Consider the following 20,776-nt stretch of genomic DNA (forward strand, 5'->3'; position numbering starts at 1 on the left):
ATACTCATTGTGGAGAAACAGCTTAGAACGACTAGCTCCGGAGCTTCGGCTGAGCTCCGCGTTCCTCCTCTTCGGTTCTCAGCTATTTGTTTAAAGTGAAAACAATAAGTCTGGGGGAAAAAAATCCCTCCCTTTCGCGCCGCTGATAGGCTCCGCCAGAATAGCAACAGGCCGGGTCACCGAAAAGGGCAAAGCCTGCGGTAGCGGAAAGAAAAGTTACTCGCGGATCGCCTTAGTAACTTTCAGATTTCATCCTGCTGCCATGAGAAGAGCGGCGAGACTCAACGCCGTTTTGGAGCGCCTGGGGAAGGCGGCCGCCTTGTAAAAAGCGTTTAGTCTCGAAGGGCCCCTGGGCTTTCTCAGGCTCCAGCCATGTTACTCGGGCAGAACAAGGAGGACCTCAGTCCGAAAAGCCAGAACGAGACAGAAGAGGGTACCGCAGGCAGAAGCTTTCACAAGCCTCCAGCTCAAACAGGTAAAACAAGCCGAATCCCGATTGCGGGTATGCCTGCAGACTTGAGAGACGCAGCTAATGCACGTTTGTAATTTCCCCAGGGTCAAGAAACAGAACAATACGAGAGGCAAAATGCATGTTAAGAAACAAAATAGCTCGGAACTTTTCCAATCGTTTTGTCACTCAGCTTTCTTACTCGTCTTCTTTCTTTAGGGCGGTATTGGAAATAACACTGCCAGTATGTACATAGAGATCCTTTTGGCGTGTCAGAAGCCAAAGGAGACAAGAAGAAGAATTCTGCTGGTTCTATTTTAGCCTGGGAGCAATTCTGTGTGATGTCTAAAGCTAAGCCACCGGAGGGGGGGTATGTGCCTAGTCTTGATTCCTAGCGACTGCCCGGAAAATCCCTGCAAATTTTCTTGCTAATGTTTCAGAAGTGATTTACTATTGCCTCCTTCCTAGGGTTGAAGGAAAGTGACTGGCTGAAGATCACCAGCTGGCTTTAGAGGCAGCACTAGAACTCAGGTCCCTCAGTTTCTAGCCTTAATCACTACTTATATCAACTGACTCTCATTTAAGCAATAGTAACTAAGTTTTAATACTGTTTTTCCTGATCCAAGTAATTCTTCATCTGCTAAGCACTTTGATCTTACCCTTGAACAATGAATGGCCTTTGCATCGTTTTGCATGTGAGGTGCAGATTGTTTATCTTGCACTTAGTTTATTTCCTGCCTTAATTGGACAGACAAGGTGCCTGAACTTATTGTCAGATATAACCTAGAGTGACTGTTGTACACCATGAAAACAACATCTGCCCGCTTGAAGCTTCAATTCGTCATGTGAACATGGTTGTCTTTCCAAGTGTTTGCTGATGATTTTGGCTCTGATTTCAGAACACAGCAAGACTGGCATTATCTATGTTTTTAAAAACCCTTAAGACCGCAATGTCTTTATTGTTTCATTTTGTTTATGCCTACTGGGTCTTTTGCAGATTTCCAAAAGTAACACAAAAGAGCTACATGGGGTGGTATATTCATTCACAATGTGCTGATCCTAAGGATTTAACTTTCACATGACAGCTGAGATACTTGGAATGGCTTTGTGCAGATGACTGTTTTCAATACATATACAAATCCTTTGATGAAGCACTTCTGTTCTAGCCAGTGAATTCATAAAATGCCCTCTTAAAAGCCGACAGCAAGGAAAGCGGGAGGTTGGAAGAGAGCTTGTGTTAGTATGATAAGGACTAATGGGTATGATTGATTAACCTTGAACACTTGCTGGATTAGTTAATTAAGTAAAGAACACGGGCAAGATATAGCTGGCTCCCTTAAGTAAGCAAAGAGCTTAGAATTTCATAGAAAATGGCGCAGGAGATTAACAGAAGAAGCAAGTACACAGGTAGTCCTCGACATACGACGACAGTTGAACCCAAAATTTCTATTGTTAAGCAAGACAGTTAAGTGAATTTTGCCCCCATTTTACAGCTCTTCTTGCCACAGCTGTTAAGTGAATCACTACAGTTAAGTTAGTAGACACTGTTATTAAATGAATCTGGCTTCCCCCTTGACTTTGCTTGGCAGAAGGTCACAAAAGATGATCACATGACCCCAGAACACTGCAACCATCTTAAATATGAGGCAGTTGCTAAGTGTCTGAATTTTGATCACGTGACCATGGAGATGCTGCAACAGTCGTAAATGTGAAAAAATGGTCATGTCACTTTTTTCAATGCCATTGTGACTTTGAACAGTCACTAAATGAATGGTTGTAAGTCGAGGACTAACTGTAATTAGCAAAAAGAAAAAAAAAACCCTTGGGGTAGGGATCCCTTCCTGAAAAGGTTTCATGTTTCCATTGACTGCATCTCTTAACATCTTTTAACCTGACTTCCCATCTCGCCGCAATCTCTGAAGCTGCCAAGCTCACTTTCCTAGCAAGTAGCAGTGTTTTTGATAGGACCCATGTCAGTCCTTTGCTTTGTTCCATAACAGCATTCTTGCTAATGGCAGGGAATGGTACCCTTATATCGAATGGGTCAGGTTTGTTGTGGCTTATGGTATTCTTTTGTTAGACTAATGTTTCTCAACCAGCCTGACAGCCAGTTTGGTCTGGTGCAGGGGTCTTCATACTTGGCCCTTTTATGACTTGTGGACTTCAACTCCCAGAATTCTTCAGCCAGCGTTCCTGGCTGAGGAATTCTGGAAGTTGAAGTCCACAAGTCATAAAAGGGCCAAGTTTGAAGGCCCCTGGTCTAGTGGTTAAAGTGACTGTGAGTTCTAGACTTGCCTTAGGCATAAAAGCTGGCTGGATGACTTTTGGCCAGTCACACCCTCTCAATTGATCTCACCACTGCAGGGTTGTTGTTGTTGTGGGGAAAATAGGTAGAGAAATAGGTATATTAGTTGCCTTGAGTTATTTGTAAAAATAATAAAGGTGAGAAATAAAGTAAAGCAAACCTTGGCGATCCTAAGCTGTGTGGACTTCAACTCCCAGAATTCCACAGCCAGCTTGTTGTTGCTAAGGTTGAGAAACACTGTATTAGACAACTGGCAGATAGCCGTTGCTCTCATTTAAAGAGACACCGCACTACAGTATCCATCAGTACAATGGATACTGACCCTTTTGAATTTGAGGCCCTCAGCATCTATCCAAGAATGACATTCTCAGATGATAGATATGGGTAGAAGTCAAAATTCCTTTGTTTATAATGGTCTGAACGTGGTTTAGATTTAGATTATTCAGTACCTTATATCCAATTATATATAAAATACTAGGTTTCCTCCCCCAAAAACCATTGATAATGTAATATAATGATGCTGTGATAATGGCTTGTTTTGTAAATCTGCAACAATTAATTGATTAGATTTTGGGTTATTTCAAAGGCTTATTGTCCCCGTGACCATATATAGCTACAGAAAGAAGCACTATAGATGTTAATTTTGCAAGTAGTTGCATGCACACATACACACAAAGGTGAGTAGTATGTAAAATTCCTTTAAATTTGCTGCATCTACTATAAAGAACACTATTATGTTGTTATTCGTAATTTATATTAGGAAAAAATGCATAGAAAGCATTTAAAATGTAATCAGATCAGGTTTGTTTAGACTTCTCATTAATGTCCTATATTTTGATTAACAGAATGTCAAGGTTTGTAGATCTTTAAAATGAAATGTTGGATTGGATTGGATTGCATTATATACCGGTATATCATTTATTCCTAATACTTTTTTTGTGCTGTTTTCTACTCCCTTCTTGTTCACTTTGCTCTATTTCTGTTCTCTTCTTTTTGGATCATTAATTCAAATCAATGAGTCCAAATATATCCTACCTGTATATCTGATAAATCTGTCAATACTGCCTGCCTGAGACTGCTAATATTAGATGGATGTGAGAAGACATCATGTACCCAGTATATTATTGATATATAGGTGCTACTCAGGTTCGCAAGTTAGAAGTTAATCCAGCGTTATATTTCAGTAAATTTCCTTTATTTGTTTATCATATTTAAGAACCACTCAGCTCTATTGCAGAGGGACTCTGGGTGGTGTACAGTAAAATATTAAAAGCATGAAATGGTATATAACATTTAAAAGAGGCAAGGAATGTTAAAAGTCAGGGAGCACTTTCAGGGAGCTAACCAGGACCATGGCTGCAGGTTCCTCTGCACACCCGAAGCAAAAAACAGAGCCATGTTTTTAGGCCTTTACGGAAGGTCAAGAGGGCGGGGGCCTGCCTCACCTCTGGGGGGAGACTGCTCCACAGGGCAGGGGCAGCGGCAGAGAAGGCTCTCTTCCTGGGCCCCATCAGTTGGAATTCTTTGGTTGAGAAGGTCTGTAACATACTTTCCTTGCTTGACTGGGTGGGTTGGGCTGATGTAACGGGATGAAGATGGTTCCATAGATAACCCTGCCACATACCATGTAGGGCTTTAAGAGTCATAACCAAGACCTTGAATTGGACCTGGAAGCAGACTAGCAGCAGAGAGGTTATATAGACCACTCCTTGGGCACTCAAGATTGCCTACAGCCACATTTTTTACCAGTTGAAGCTTCTGGATACTTTTCATGGTAGCCGTATAGTTTTCTTCTTTTGAAAGCCATTTGTGTAATGTAGTAAACAGGAGTAGGTAGGAAAGAAAGAGAAAAAATAGCTGCCAGAGTTTATTGAGTTGTCCCTCTTTATTGGGATGATGGAACAGCAATGGGGCTTGGGTGGAGCAAAGGCATTCTAGCCACACTGGGAAACAAAACAAGTTGTTATTTTAGGAACATGATGTCCATCAATCTGAATTTATTGGCAATAATGCAGCTGGGTAATTTAAGGCTGACTTCTCTACAGCCCTATCTTTCTTCAAATGTTAAATGCATTTCTTCACTATGAAGTATACAAGAAATGCTTCTTCTCAATGTCATTCCTGTAGCGGAGAAGATGCTGGACAAGATACTAAAAAGATCCAGTCTTCGGTCAGCCATGAACGCTCATTGACTGGCTAGTCTGTCTTTCTTAGCCCAACCAACCTCACAGGGTTATGGGGGAAAATTGAATGTCCAGGAAAGGCTTTTCACACTTGGGTCTCTAAAGTGCATATTTTCAGAAAGCTATGCAGTAAGTATGTGTGTGTTGGGGAAGGCCGAGTTCTAAATGTAAAAAAATGTAAATCTAAATGTAAAATCCAAGCTATTGCAAGTCGGCATGGGCAACTAAACATGCTTATACAAGAGCAAAGGCAAGTGCCTTCGTTTTAAATTTATTGCTTAGATGTTAGTAAACTTCTAATAATAGAAATAAAAGAAGCAGGCATTAATCTTGTAATAAATCACAAGGCTTCATACAATTCTAAGAAGATGATGCTGTTTTCCATCAAGAATTTGCTTGGAAATGAAAGGAAAAGGGGATGGCTCAGATCCTTTATAACTCAGCTGTCCTAAAAAAGGGTGACAAACAGTTCATGTAATGTTAATTTGTATGCCGCTTAGAGTCATTGTTCAATTGGGAAGAAATTTAAATGATAAATAAATAATTTTCTTTGTACTTTATTAATTTCTAAGTGCTTAATTCTGTAGGACCCGATGTACTGTCATTCTCAATGGGTGAGGAGAGTCTTCTGGAATTGGCAGCTTTAATGCATTTAATGAAATAAATAAATTGCGTAATGTGCAGATTTTAATAAAGTCACATGTATGGGAAACTGGAACCATGCCAGATTATGTTTTCTTACTTGCATAGTAGCATTTTAGACATCATCCCCTCCACTTTCTTCTCCTGCGTCTTTCCAAATGTTTGTCATTTGCCTATAATTCCCACTCCTAAATGTTGGAACCACTTGCAGAATAGTGTACTGTATGCCCTAATCCGGATGCTATTTATTGTTTCTTTTTTAGGCTACTTTGAAATATAAATTTAATTTTCTGTCAGTTTTACCTTGACTGAAATATTTGCTAGTTGTCCATCGTTATTTTTTTTATTTACCTGACTCTCTCCCTCCCCCTCAAAAAATAAAGTCTCTGGTGATCTCCATTTTCTCCATTAATTATTTACAGTATCATTAGATTGAGCAAGCAACTACAATTTATCACCCTGTTTCCTTATTGCTGGCCTTTTTCATCCCTGGAGCATGATTCACCTAGGCAAATCATATGCTTTCCCATCTGTGATGAAATAGTTGGCAAAAGCAAGCAAAGAGATGAGAAAAGAGAATCCAGACAATACATTGCTACACCAGCAACTTTTTCTAACGCCATAGAACTTTTTAGAACTTTTAATAGAACTTCTATTTCTTTTTTTTCTTCTGGCCTTTTCCAGCAAATTCAGAGTCTGTTTTTTCTGCAGTGTTGATCCATTGGTTACAACAAAAAATGACTAACCAGCTTGTCACCCGAGCGTGATGTCATGGGCTGAGAGAGAGGGACTGGCCCAAAGTCACCCTGCTGGCTTTCCTGCCTAAGATGGGGTCTAGGTTTGTAGCCTGGGGCCTTAAGCTCTAGATCACGGGTGTCAAACTCGCTGTGTCACCTAACGCGTTGCGATGTATCGTGAGTTTTTTCGCATTGCCGGAACTGGGAGGGGGTGCGGCATCGGCATGATGCAACTGGCCCGTGGGCCGGCAGTTTGACACTCCTGCTCTAGATCAAAGGAGAGCTCTGTTCCTAATAGAACTACTAATGCCATAGATCAGGGCTTTTCAACCTTTTCACCCATTGTACCCCTTTTAGGATATGGCAATATCCGAGTACCACCAGTTGCCTAGCAAGGTGTCAAAAACTTGATGACCAAAACAAAAAAAAGGAAAAAAGTGATGAAATACTAGTAGTCCTCGACTTACAACAGTTCGCTTAGTGACTGTTTGAAGTTACAATGACACCAAAAAAAGTGCCAAGCAAGACACCTGCCTGCCCACCCGGTGGCGCTCTTCCTCCTGTCCGAGGTTTTCATTGTTGTGAGCATTTCTGTTGAGGATTGGCAGTGGCGGATGGGGTGGGGGGGTGTTTGGTTTTTATTCCCCCCGTCTGCTGGGTGGTTGCAACAGGTTTTGGTCACTTCACATGACCCTGGGACTCTGTGACCGTCATAAATATGAATCAATTGCCAAGCATCTGAATGTAAATCACAAGACCCTGGATATGTTGCAACATTCCAGCTGATCAGCGCTTCTTCTGGGCTCAGCAGAAGCATCAGGATCAGCGCCCAGCTCCACCTGGAGCCTGGCACTGATCCTGGCACTTCCACTAAGCCCTGACAGTTCTGAAGAAGCGCCAATCCTGGCGCTTCCGCTGAGCCCTGACAGCCCTGCAGCTCCAGCCATCTCTCACTCAGGCTTGTGCGGTGCTGCCACCGGTTCAGCTCATTCCCCTCCCCCACTACCACTTTTCTAGGATGGTTGCGTACCACCTGCCAGGTGCCAATGTAGCACAGGTGGTACCCGTACCCCTGGTTGAAAAGCCTTGCCATAGATCATTACTACACCAGCAACTTTTCAAATATCATAGGTCTACTAAGCACCGTCTATGGAAAAAGGTTCATGTAGTGATGTTGGCAGTTTTGGGTGTTTCCAAATATGGTCATTAAAACCCCGAAGAACTGTGCTAGCTTCCAGCGAGGTTCTGAGTACAATTAAAGGTGTTGTCATCACTTGTATAGCCCTTCATGGCACAGGGTCATGTTATTTGCTGGACCATCAACCTCCGTCTGTCTTTGGTTTACCTAGTTCTTGTCTTTATTTGACTGGAAAGTGGGATGATTTTTAGCTATTGGGCATGTGTTATACCATTTTTGTAAACTATTTTTTAATCACTATGAATCACTATGGTGACATGAGCAGTATACAGCTTATTTAATAAATAAATAATCATTTTAAAATACTGTCAAAAGGTGAATAGTTCAATTCATAGCTGACAAAGTATACAATTATAACAGGTAGTATAAGAAATAAAAGAGTAATTTGTTTTTAGTGTGATAGATATACACTGAAAAGTGGTTCTCAATATTAAGTCAACAAATACGTTTTTTAAGTACAGTAAGTTCATGTTTGTGTATTGATTATTAGTATTTTTATGATTAACAAAAGTAAACAAAGTGAAATGTAGCAGGAGATAATTTAAAAAGGCCAAGTGAAAGGAAATCTAAAGGAATTAAACATTAGAATAGATTTGGGAAACAACGTATAACACATCTTAGGCAGAATGCCTAGCAAAGGGTACTCAGTAGTACATGGAAAAGTAATCAACCTTTCTTCTATTAACTGTTTTCAGCCATTATTATTGTACTTGAGCATCTCAGTCTCTCCCTCCTCTTAATGATGAATACGGTGACGTGTAACTGTTCCTGGGCCCATTGTTTAACAACAGTGCAATTAATGGAACACACATTCTAACCCTTAGAAAGACCAACTTAAAGTGGATATTAAAATGTGTCTCAACCTATGTCCAACGTGCACGATTAAATAGCATTTTAATTTTTTTATTCAGAGTTTTACCTTTAAAACCAGAAATTAAAGTAACTTCTAATATTCAAGGTAGTGTGGACAATCAGCAAACTTAGGAATTTTTTTTAAAAAAATCAAACAGTACAGACTTCAGGCCATGTGGTTAGGCAGGTGCATAAGACTTACAAGACAGTCTGGCTAAGCTAAATTTTACACACAAACACACACACACACAGAGAAACAAAATTAAATTAAATTGCAAGATTTGGCACATTCTTGGTTTAGGTAGAATATGGAAAATCATCTGCAATCTCTCATTTGGATAGTTTTTATGCCAATGTGGCTCTATGCCTCTCCTATGAGGTCTTTTCTGGAATGTGTTGTGATTTGTTAAAAAAACACAATCCAGTGCAAATAAATGGTACCAGAGTTATTATCTGAACAGTTTCACATTGCATACATTCCTTCAATGGGAACTTCATATTAATTCATGTTGCAGTTTAGCAGTTTTAATATAATTAACCTAGGTCCTTTCCTAAATCTTAAATCTAAAGGATGAAAAAAAGCGAGTGGAAAATTATTTAAAAATAAGAAATGTAAAAGAAAACAATTACTTTCATAATAAAATGTATGTTGAAATTAGCTCCATTTCTCAGGTTTCCAGTTGTCCATTATTCTGGCATCCCAAACAGTCCCATGTTTTGGCAAAAAAATAATAATTGTGGAGATCAAAAATGTTTTGTTGTGAATATTCCCTCTACTTGCACCATTTCAACCATAACCAATATATTCTATCAAGGACTTTTTGTTTATGACCAAGAATCTTGGGTAGGACTCCACTCATCAGCAGACCCAGCTTCCAGTCTGGGTCCAGAAAACTCTGCCACATTTTGATCATGACTAACTATTTCCTTAGCTCAGTTCTTAATTCTCTGGGCTCATACCGCAGCATGCTGATTTTTGAAATAAGAAAGGTTAATCTATTTAAAACTCTTTTTATAGAATTCTCCATTGTAACTGCTAGAGCAGGGGTAGGCAATCTTGGCTCTTTTATGACTCGTGGACTTCAACTCCCAGAATTCCTGAGCCAGCCATGCTGGCTCAGGAATTCTGGGAGTTGAAGTCCACGAGTCATAAAAGAGCCAAGGTTGCCTACCCCTGTGCTAGAGCATCTTAGAAAAAGTATGGTTTCTAAGATATATTTACTGCTGCTACAAAACTAAATGGATTTTTCTCATATCCTTTAATTCCAGGTTGTGGAATGTTCACTCTCCTGTCTTCTGTCACTGCTGCCATCAGTGGATTTTTGATGGGTTATGAGCTTGCAGTTATCTCTGGAGCTCTTCTTCAGCTAACCAGCATCCTAACACTTTCGTGCCGACAACAAGAAATAATTGTAAGCACAGTTCTTGTTGGTGCCTTGTTAGCTTCAGTAACTGGTGGAATCCTGATAGACAAATATGGGAGGCGATTTACCATTATGTTGTCATCTGCTTTACTAGTTGTGGGCAGTCTGATTCTGATCATTTTTGCCTCCTTTGAACTACTTATAGTGGGACGGATTGTGATAGGGGTTTCCGTTTCCCTCTCTTCAACTGCAACCTGTGTGTATATCGCAGAGATTGCCCCGCAGCACAGAAGAGGCTTGCTTGTGTCTTTAAATGAACTCATGATTGTTACGGGCATTCTCTGTGCCTACATTTCTAATTATGCCTTTGCTAATGTATCCCAGGGTTGGAAGTACATGTTCGGCCTTGTTATCCCACTGGGGGTTTTACAAATAGTTGCTTTATATTTTCTTCTGCCCAGTCCTCGTTTTTTGGTTATGAAAGGTTTCGATGAAGCTGCTAGTAAAGTACTTGGAAAACTCAGGGCAACTTCGGACACTACTGAAGAACTCACCATGATCAAATCTTCCTTGAAAGATGAACACCAATATCATTTTCTGGATTTGTTCCATTCCAAAGACAACATGAGAACACGGATTATGATAGGGATCACTCTCGTTTTTTTTGTACAAATAACTGGACAACCCAACATCTTGTTTTACACATCCACTGTTTTGAAATCAGTTGGATTCCAGAGCAATGCAGCAGCTTCTTTGGCCTCAACCGGGGTTGGAGTGGTTAAAGTCATCAGTACGATACCAGCCATTCTTTTTGTGGACCACGTAGGAAGCAAGACATTTCTCTGTATTGGCTCATCCCTCATGTCGGTGTCATTGATCACCTTAGGATTAGTGATGCATAATATACATGTGAATGTCACCACTATCTGTAAAAACCAGTCTTTGGAAGAGATCCTGTTTCAGGGAGAAGGAGCAGTGACCTTCACCAATGAAACTTTTAAGGAACGTTTTGCTGGCACGACTTTACCTGTTAGAAGTTCACGATGGAAGGGCGAAATTGCTGACCCAGAGTATCAGAACAGGACAACATTGGCAGGAGACAAACCGTTTGCCAGAATGCATTCAGAATCCCAGGTTGCAGTTGAACCTGCAAAGGTGCAACCCTTTCTGAAATGGCTCTCTTTGGCTAGCTTGCTGGTTTATGTTGCGGCTTTCTCCATAGGACTTGGACCAAGTAAGTGTTATATATATATTGCTTTGTATATTGTTCTCTCATATTTTGGTGTAGTGTTAAGATGCTTGGATTAATATTACTGAATAGGAAAGTTTTACAACAAAAATTGTAAAGCAAAAGCTTTGCTGATATGCCCAGACAGCAGAGGCGTAGCGTGGGGGGTGCAGGGGGGGCCGGCCGCACCGGGCGCAACATCTGGGGGGGGCACGCTCGCACTCGCAGCTCTCTGCCCCTGCCCCTGCCTGGCTCACTCACTCACTCTGCAGTGCTGGCTGTGCGAATCTGATCCGAGCCGCCGGGTCGCCGACGCCGCCCACTGTGGAGGGGGGCGCAAATTACTTGCCCCGGGTGCTGACAACCCACGCTACGCCACTGCCAGACAGTATGACATGCCACATCTTCTCGGACAGTGGTTCTCAACCTGCAATCCACAGACTTCTGGGGGGCCGGAATGTCACAGAGGGTCTGTGAAGGCTTGAAGAAATGTTATGTTTTAAGTCTTTGAACTAAGTCTTGGTAGTCCGTTGCCACAAAAGATATTTAAAGGGGGTCTGTGGTGAAGAAAAGGTTGAGAACCACTGTTCTAGGAAATAGATTTATTTGCAAGCAGTTGGATCCCACAGATCAGTGTTTCCCAGCCTTGTAGGCTGGGGAGTTCTGGGAGATGTGACTTCATCTTAAGAGTTGCCAAGGTTGGGAAACACTGACCCAGGTGAAAGATAAATGTAATTTGGCCCTCAGAAATGGTCTGTAACAACTTGCCATGGCCAACTTGCCATGGCCAACTCACTTATGGCCATGGCAAGTTGGCCGCAGTGAGTTGGCTGTGGCAAGTTGTCCTATTCCCCTCAGAAGCTTCTGTCTATCTCACTAGTAAAAATACTTTTAAGTTGGAGGATACATTTTATGGTTTAAGAATATGTTTTGGGTAGTTACCATAGATCAGTTCAGAGAATGGTTGCTATTATGAACATGGCCAGTCACAAAACATCCATTTATTTGAAAACAGGCTGGTGATATCATATGCCATTACTTCCTCTAGCTCCTGGAGGATGTGTACCATTGCTTTTTCTCAGAATAAGAAAATGGATAAGCTTCTAATCAAAGATTGGGCTGCAGCCATTTACTTTTTATTGGCTTAGGGATAGGTATGTTGTGCCAAAGGTATTTTTGAAATAAAGACATTAAATTAATTGATGCTATGCTTTATATAGCATCATTATATTTTTAATTAAAAACACCTTAACCAAAATAAATAGAATCTAGATAGGACAGGGAATGGCTGACTTCAAGGAAGATTTCCTCAGGAATATTAATACTTCAGGGCATGTTGCTATCTCCTAATCAAACCTACACCTCCTACCTTTGCCTCACTGTGAACACAAAGTGAAATAATACCGGTGGCTGGTGCCCACATCACAGTAAGTCATTATGTGATCTATTTGAAAATAATATGACACTTAAGATATGGTTTATGATTCAGGTTTACAGTATGTGTGAAGCCAACTAGATTTTTAAAAAGACATTGATTGGTTTGTAATAGAAAGGTCTTTTTGCCTTGTAAAAACCATGATAAACAAATGGGCGGCTGATCAGCGTTGTTCTTGTTTGTGTTACGCAGAAAGTAATAAAAGAAATAAAGAGGGTTTTAAAAATCGGTTTTACATTCTTAAATGTGATTAAATTCAATTCATCAACCTCCTTTTTGCTTTCTATTTTAGCCTAGGTTATTCTAAATTATTAGCAGCTAACGAATTCAGGCATCAGTACTCTCAAAAATGAAGAATTTTCTTTTCTTCGTATTTGTTAGTAATTTCTTTGGCCACTGTGGCTCACATCTCCTAAAATCTCAAGAAACCTTTTTTCTTCATCATCTTTTGATTCCATTGTAGCATTTCAGAGCCTTAAGTGGGAATGAAAACCTTAAAATGTCTGTCTCTTTAGCATCTTTAGCAAATTAGATGTAATGAATAGTATGGTAGCTTGACTATCCAACATTGATTAAACCCTTCCTTTCACTTTTTACATAAATTCTACTTTGAGAAATGTCTGAATCACAATTATTAATACTTCTGTTAATGTGAACGAACCGGTCTGCATCTCCAAGGAAGGCTGCTGAAAACCAAACAAAAACAGGCTTGTCCTGTTCTGAATAATAGATGTGAAAAGATACTAACATAATTTTTGTTGCTTTATATGTTGTGTTGGTAGGATTACTTGCTTCAAATGCTCAGTGACAATGAATCAAAGCCACAGACTAGAATGGGGCACCGTTATATTCCAGTTTCTGTTCTATAATTGCCTCATTCCAAACTAAAGTCATACTTGAATTTCTAGAGACCTGGACTCAGTGGTGGGATTCAAATATGTGAACAACCGGTTCTCTGTGTGGAGGCCGCTTCCGAAAGTCCATTCTGGGCCTGGGCCAGAATTCAACAAAAAATTAGCTACCGGTTCTGCCAAACTGGTGCAAACCAGCTGAATCCCACCACTGCCTGGACTGTGCTTAAGACTAATGTATGGGCCTCTCACTTTTTCATATCCCCTCTTTCTGCACAGAGCAGACGAGGAGAAGCCCCCAAAGTGAGGAAACAGTATGGGAGCAACAATGATTTGAACTGGTTTTGCTTTCTTCTTAAGACGGAGATCTGTATTTAGAAATTACCTCATTTAGGAGCTTAAGTTTAAAGGTAGCTAATTTTGAGGTGTTACTGTTCCTCAATAAAGGAAAATTAGATAATAATGATTTCTAAAACATCTGGAGTACTACTTCAACACCATTGAAGCATTGACAAAATCATTAATTGCAGAAGGCAGCTTTACTTGGAACAGCTTGTTTCCTAATTTTAATATTAATAAACAACAACATCTACCTATCTCGGTTCTTGGGAAGGACTTGATAGGTGGAAGAAAATGTCAGATTCAGTCTAAATATCTGGCTGACTATGTGACCAACCATAATTTTTCAATTTGTATGGCCATCCATCTCATCTAAGTGAATTTGGGTGGCTCAGAACAGGTCAAAACAATGGAAATGGGGAGGAGGGTAGTCGTTTATTTAGATTGCAACCAAGCAACCAAGCATAATGGTGGCAATGTTTAACATCCAAAATAAAATTAAATGGGTGTCCCAGATACATGTTTAGAAAAGAATTATTATCCCTGATCAGCAAATATACCTAATGCAGTTGAGTCAATGGAGATGATAAATCAGAAGACTTTCATTTGGTCTCCATGCCTACTTGGGAAGTCCTTCAAGGTCATAGAGAGGCACCTTTTATATAAGTCAGCTTAGAATGTAGTTTCAAGGCACAAAAGTCAGGTTGTTGTTTAAGACCTGGAACAAAAAAAAACATTGTTTACTAGAGACTTGGGTATAAGCTGCTTTATTTTTATATTTTAATCACAATATCCAAGCATTTCCTGCTTGGGTAGCCTGCTGTGGGTTTTTTTTTTTTAAATGTAGCTGGATCATTTATGTGACTTTAAAAAAGTAACTCCTAAAATAAATGTTCCAGTTTTATTATCTGTGGGTCTCTTCACTCTGCTGCTTCTAGAACCTCTGCTATAATTTAATGGAACTATGAATTATAAGATCAGGGTAGAAGAGTGTGAAACTTGACTAGCTAACTGATTTTATTTTATTTCAGTGTCGTGGTTGGTGTTAAGTGAAATATTTCCTGGAGGGATCAGAGGAAGAGCAATTGCTTTCACATCGAGCATCAACTGGGGGGTTAATCTCCTCATTTCATCAACGTTTTTGACTATAACAAGTAAGTCTGCTGTGGCTGGGGAATTAGCATAATCAGCCTTTTTCTCTGCTTGGTATAATCCTTTAAAAAGGCAGAAATATGATGAATTGTGGCAACTTTGAGCAGAATTCCAGGAATCTGGGAAAGTCCAAAGAGTTGTGGATGCTTCATTGCTGGAGGTTTTAACCATTTGTCTGAGAAAGTAGGAGGATTCCTGCTCTAGACAGGGAGTTGGAGTAGAGGTCTTCTGTAGCCAGAAGGATATGTTTAATATTATATGACAAAAATCACTCTTAGAATAAAAGTAAAGTAAAAGAGAGAAAATAGTCATTACCCCCATTTCCAAGGTAATTTGCAGCGTTACTTGCAGTATGTTTTCAAAACAAAGAATTGGCTTTCACTGGACCAATCCAGGATCTACCTTAGTCATTGGGGTATTGGATAGAGAGTCCAGTGCTGTTTTGCACACAGGTGTTTGTAAAGATGGCAGCTATTAATGGATGACTTAAGGCTTGTCTACCAACCGGGAAGCTTCTATCATCTTAACAAGAATGGCTTTGTCATTTTAGAAATATATCCTAGGCCAGGGGTAAGCAACCTTGGCCCTTTTATGACTTGTGGACTTCAACTCCCAGAATTCCTCAGCCAGGCACGCTGGCTCAGGAATTCTGGGAGTTGAAGTCCACGAATCATAAAAGCTAAGGTTGCCTATCCCTGTCCTAGGCCCTTTTTACAATCAGAGCATCCAACAAATGTTTTATGTGATCACTGGACCCACAACTGGGTTCTTCAGCAGGCTTTGGAGGCAGGAATGATGTGAATTCTGCTTCCTACTATAATCTAGCCATTAGTGAATGTAAAACTTTATGTATCCCTGTGGCTGTTTTGTACGATCTTGTTGCTTGTATAGTTTTAGACTTGTTTTTATAAATCGGGATGTAAGTTATCTTATTTATATGGCACTCCATTTTTGACTGGAGTGCCATATAAATCCTGTGAGTCAGTTGATCAGTCAACCAAAAAGATATTTTGAAAAAATTATCAAAACAGCCTTTTCAGTGCATTAGGGCCAGTTCCTCAAATTATATTTCTAGCACAAAAGTGTTTACAAACTCAAGAGTTCAGCTGCTCAAATATGCAGGCTCATTAAAAAACAGGGAACAGGTAGAACTTGCTTACTAATTGCCTCATGCAGCCACCATTGAAAGTTACAACAGGACTGAAAATATAATTTTACAACCATGGCCCAAGGAAATGTCTTACTTCTTTTTAGAAAAGGTAATATTTTCAACCCATCAGAAAATAAAGCAATGCGTTCTTCGATACAGATTTATGACATTTTATAACAATAGAGCAGTACTTTTAAATATTTCATAATATCCTTTCTAGTTTCTGCTATAACGTTTTGTTTTGTAAGCTAGTAATTTCTATATGTTGAAAATAAAACATACAGAATGTTTGCTGAGTGTTTTTCAGTGTCGAATTGGTTTTGTTGTTGCTGTTATTCTATGTACTAATACTTGTATGTTATAGCAAATCTCGGGTAAACTCAGATTATTTTTCTAAGAATTTATGTCCCTAAAGTATCTGAGTCAAACAATATTTATTCTTTTTAGACCTACTTGGCTTACCCTGGATATGTTTCATTTATGCGCTGATGAGCTTAGCTTCATTAGCTTTTGTTATTATCTGTATACCAGAGACAAAAGGATGTTCTTTAGAGCAAATATCCATGGATCTGGCCAAACAGTAAGTACAAAGCAATATGCACATATATTGTATTTGTTTACATACAAGTGTATTACAGGTAGTGCTTGACTTACGTCCACAGTTGACCCCCAAATTTCATTTGTTACGTGAGTTTGCTCCATTTGACAACCTTTCTTGCCACAGTTGTTAAGTGAATCACTGTAGTTGTTAAATTAGTCAAAGTGTTGCTAAGTGAATCTGGCTTCCCCATTGTCTTTGCTTGTCGGAAGGTCACCAAAGGGGAATCACGTGATCCCAGGACACTGCAACCGTCGTAAATATAATTGCCAAGCATCTGAATTTTGATCACGTGACCATGGGGGTGCTTACAATGGCGGTATGTGCGAAAAAAAGTCACTTTTCTCAGTGCCGTTGTAACTTTGAATGGTCACTAAACGAACCGTTGCAGGTTGAGGACTACCTGTACTATAATTAAAGATTCATTCGTCTCTGGCGAAAAAGTCGTAGCACATCTCTCTGGATTTATAACACTTAAAAGTTACAGATGGTGATGGACGTAGGCTTGAACCCAGCTATGCCATAGTTTTATGCTTGGATGATTCTCTGAAATGGAGAACATCTGACGTCTAGTGGACAAGCGGTAACATATTTTACAGTATTAGAAAATAATGTCAGATTAAGAGTGAATGAAATTGCCAGCTACCCCAAGTTATGCAAACATGTCATCTCTGCCCCAAATTCCAAACCTGGAAGTTCTCCGTTGTGGCCCTAACTTTTCTGTCCACCTTTGGCCTTTTCAAACAATTTGAGAGAAGGTGCCATTCAAATAGGCCTCTTTGAAAACCTCTTTTGAAACTGGACAATGTCTTAACAGCAGCGCTGATGCAAAGATGTTATTATTGTTAAAGAATAGCTGGTATTTTTTGATTGATTGTTTTTAACTTTGCAGTGTTAATATTTATAAAAAAATTATAATTTTTATAATTTCGTTCAACTGGGCAGGTTATATTGTGGAGGCAACGTATTTGGCCTCCTGAGATAGCGTAGGGTCACTTTGTTGGCAAGAAGCCTCTTTCAACACTTTCAGAAAGCTTCTGCACACCTAATCTTGAATTTGAAGATTATGTGTACAGAAACCTTGATTGGACATGTCAGAAAAGACACTTAGATCAGCATGTCACAGAACAATGTGGTAGCTTTAATTTGAACTGGGAAACTAGGGAAGTAACTGCTGCAGTGATGGCAATAGCCCTGCTTTAAGCAAGAAATATAAGCACTGAACTTCAAGAATTTGACACCCTTCATCAGCCTATGTACACAGTGTCGTGGCAGTGTGTCCCTTGCAAAAACTTAAATACAAATTCTTCAAAAGTTTAAAAGGAGTAGAGAGCAGATGGTTTTATGGTAGTCAAGCAAAGCACGTGAATATACATATTAGCTATTTTAGAATTTACTTGCATAGATAAAAAAAAAATTTTTTAGAACTTCTCTTTAAAATCTTAAATGTATCATGAAGTATTCTGTACAAAGATGGAGCTGGCTAGATATTTGGGAAATTGAAATACCCAATATCTAGAGTGTACCACCTTGAGGAAAGCTGTTACGTATACCGTATATCAATATTCTTTTGAAAATGAATTGCGTGTGATGATTATCATGACAGAAATATTCCATTCCATTTAATAACTTCTAAGCTGCTGACATAGCATGGGGAAGGACAAAAAGCAACACTAATCCCAATTGCTAAACCAACATTTTTGGACCAATGCACACTTCTGGAATTTCGAAAGCCTATTTGCACATTTACAAAATAGTTGGACACGCCCACCATGGCCCATATACCAGAAAGCAAGCAAAACTGTAGCCACCCATCATTTTATTTTCTAGGAATCCTTCTGGGATATATGTGGGGTTCGGAAACATGAATAGAAATAAAAGTATTGCTGGAAATTGATTCCTGATGCTTTGCTCCATTCTAATTCCTATTCATTTTTTTTTTAAATATAGAAGAGTCTTAAATAAAATCAAGGACAAAGAGTAGGTAAAAGTACATTTTTCCTTCCAAGTTGGGACCCAGGATCTCAAGGCAAAGTTTCCCAAACTGGGGGTTGCAGGTGGGCTTTGTGTATGTCCACTCCCACTCTGGCTGGACCAGGACATACGTGGGAGCTCAGCTCTGGGCTTCCCTTCTTTGTGCTCATACCAGCAGCTCTTGCAAGACCTGAACCAGCTGTTGACCACTGCTCAAGGCAACCTGGCAGAGTCTTCATCCCTCTCCTCTTCCAGGGATGGCTTTCCCTGGATTTGATGCTGGACCCTGGTAGTGAATGTGCATATTCACTCCAGGAAACCTGGGCATTTGAACCTCTTGCAGAAAAAACAGTTTTGCAATGGGGAGCCAGTTTGACCTCCCCCCCAGGGAAAAGCTGCTTTGGAACAGAGGGAAGGTAAGATTGTAAAGGAGTGTCACACAAATTCATGAAGTATTTTGGAGGGTCGTGGTGCCCCAAAGTTTGAGGATCTGTGTGTGTTTAAGAACCTTACGTTAAAGATGGTGCTGAAATGTTTCCTCTTTTTCAGAAAGCACGCCAAGAATCCTTTTTGTTGGATGGGCCAGCGGCAAGACCAGTTGATTGGCTCAACTATAGAACTTTCTAATAAAGATGTCAATGAACAGTTCTTCTAGGCAGACGGCTGAGTCACTACGACCAGAAGAACTAGCTTTCCTAACGGACGAGATGGTAGAAGTCATAGGAATCCTGCCGCTACATCTGAACGCCTAGTGTCTTACTCTAAATTAGCTTTCTCTTGATTTTATTTTAGAGGACTTTTTTGGTCAGTCAACGTTATAAAATAATGAAATTTGCACATTTTTAAACACAGAGCTGTCGGAAACTGTAATGATATTTCTATGGAACGTAATATAGTCGATAATACAAAATGAGAAATTTGTGCCAACTTATCTTTTAGAGACTAAAATATTTGGGTCGTGCTCAGCACCCTTGTGCAACTGTACTCGTGCTTTTTAGGCCTCCTGGTGTTAGCCAAGCTATTTAAAAGGAAGGACGCCGACTATTGCTTCATGCTAAGTCATGAACACACACAAACTGTATCGCAGGTAGTGCTCAGATTATATCCAGTTGCTCAGCAACCATTCAAAGTTATAATGGCACTGAACGAGGGGAACTTACGACTGATCCTTGAAGTTGCGGCTGTTGCAGCATCGCCGTGGTCTCACCTGACCATGATTTTGGGCACTTGGCAACCGGCTTGCAATTAAATCAGTTGCAGCATCCTGCAGTTGCACGATTGCCATTGGTAACTTTTTCTGCCTGCTTCCTACAGGCAAAGTCAACGGGGAAGCTGACAGGGAAAGTCACAAGTTGCTCTCACAGCCGTGCTCTGCAGCACCTGCCTGTGGCATCTGCCTAGCCCAGGGTTAGGCAACCTTGGCTCTTTTATGACTCATGGACTTCAACTCCCAGAATTCCTGAATCAGTATAGCTGGCTCAGGAATTCTGGGAGTCCATGAATCATAAAAGAGCTGAGGTTGCCTACCCCTGGCCTAGCCTCCTGTGCTTTATAGAGCCTGCCCATGACATCCACTTGCCAGTGCTCAATAGAGTATGCCTATGGCACCTATCCGCCTGTAGCTGCCACCTGCTGGCCTGTCCTGTTCCCGTGTTGTAATCATGCGAGATCCTTGTTTAATGACCTGTGTCATTCTGGGGTTAAGACAGAAGTTGGGACTCTGGGGATTGCCATTACTTAGCCATGCAGTCACGTGACTTCACACTTTGACCACATTACTAGTGACAAGAAATTCCATTACCCAACTGAGTTATCATACCTGCTTGGCAATCTATAATGGCTGCCTAGGAGAATCTACCCTAAGGTCATTAAATCTGGGCAAACGGCAAGATCTGGATGTAGGAAGCTATGGTTAAATTTGAATCTAGTATTGAATTGTGGCTTAGAGGTTACTTGCACAAGCTTATATTGAAAGCTTCCCTTTCTTCCTGGAGCTGGAAAAATCTGATTTGTGGTTTAAATTAAACATTTTCTTTTATGTTTCAAGTGGTATTGCCCTTAAGTTATGATCTTTTTTAAAAGCAAACCAGTAATCAAAACCAGATGTTTAAATCATGTTTTGTTGTGATTTGTCTATTGTAGAACTCAAAAGATTGCAGCCAAGGGCAACCAAAATGAGAAAAGAGTCTTGAGCAATTCCCCTTAGAGAAAGTGGAAGTAATGATGATAAAGTTGGAAGGGATCTTGGAGGTCATCTAGTCCAACCCCCTGCTCAGGCAGGAAACCCTATACCATTTTGGACAAATGGCTGTCCAGTTTT

General features: G+C 40.2%; 1 protein-coding gene across 1 annotated transcript; it reads left to right on the forward strand.

The window, feature by feature from the left end:
* Positions 1–233: 233 nt before the first annotated feature.
* Positions 234–19,383, forward strand: SLC2A12 (solute carrier family 2 member 12). The gene is made up of 5 exons (XM_015818733.1): positions 234–475; positions 9,635–10,963; positions 14,614–14,736; positions 16,332–16,464; positions 19,006–19,383. Exons 1-5 carry the CDS (start codon positions 373–375, stop codon positions 19,109–19,111), a joined length of 1,794 nt encoding a protein of 597 aa, XP_015674219.1. The 5' UTR covers positions 234–372; the 3' UTR covers positions 19,112–19,383.
* The last annotated feature ends 1,393 nt before the right edge of the window (positions 19,384–20,776 follow it).

Source organism: Protobothrops mucrosquamatus, unplaced genomic scaffold (assembly GCF_001527695.2).
Source record: "Protobothrops mucrosquamatus isolate PMUCROS unplaced genomic scaffold, P.Mucros_1.0 scaffold782, whole genome shotgun sequence".
NCBI classification, from domain to species: Eukaryota; Metazoa; Chordata; class Lepidosauria; order Squamata; family Viperidae; genus Protobothrops; species Protobothrops mucrosquamatus.

Excerpts from the sequence above, each read along its gene's own strand:
- SLC2A12 (XM_015818733.1), top strand. The coding sequence starts at position 373 with ATGTTACTCGGGCAGAACAAGGAGGACCTCAGTCCGAAAAGCCAGAAC. Across the intron at positions 14,737-16,331 it reads AACGTTTTTGACTATAACAA|ACCTACTTGGCTTACCCTGG; the intron begins GTAAGTCTGCTG and ends TATTCTTTTTAG. Across the intron at positions 16,465-19,005 it reads TCCATGGATCTGGCCAAACA|AAAGCACGCCAAGAATCCTT; the intron begins GTAAGTACAAAG and ends CCTCTTTTTCAG.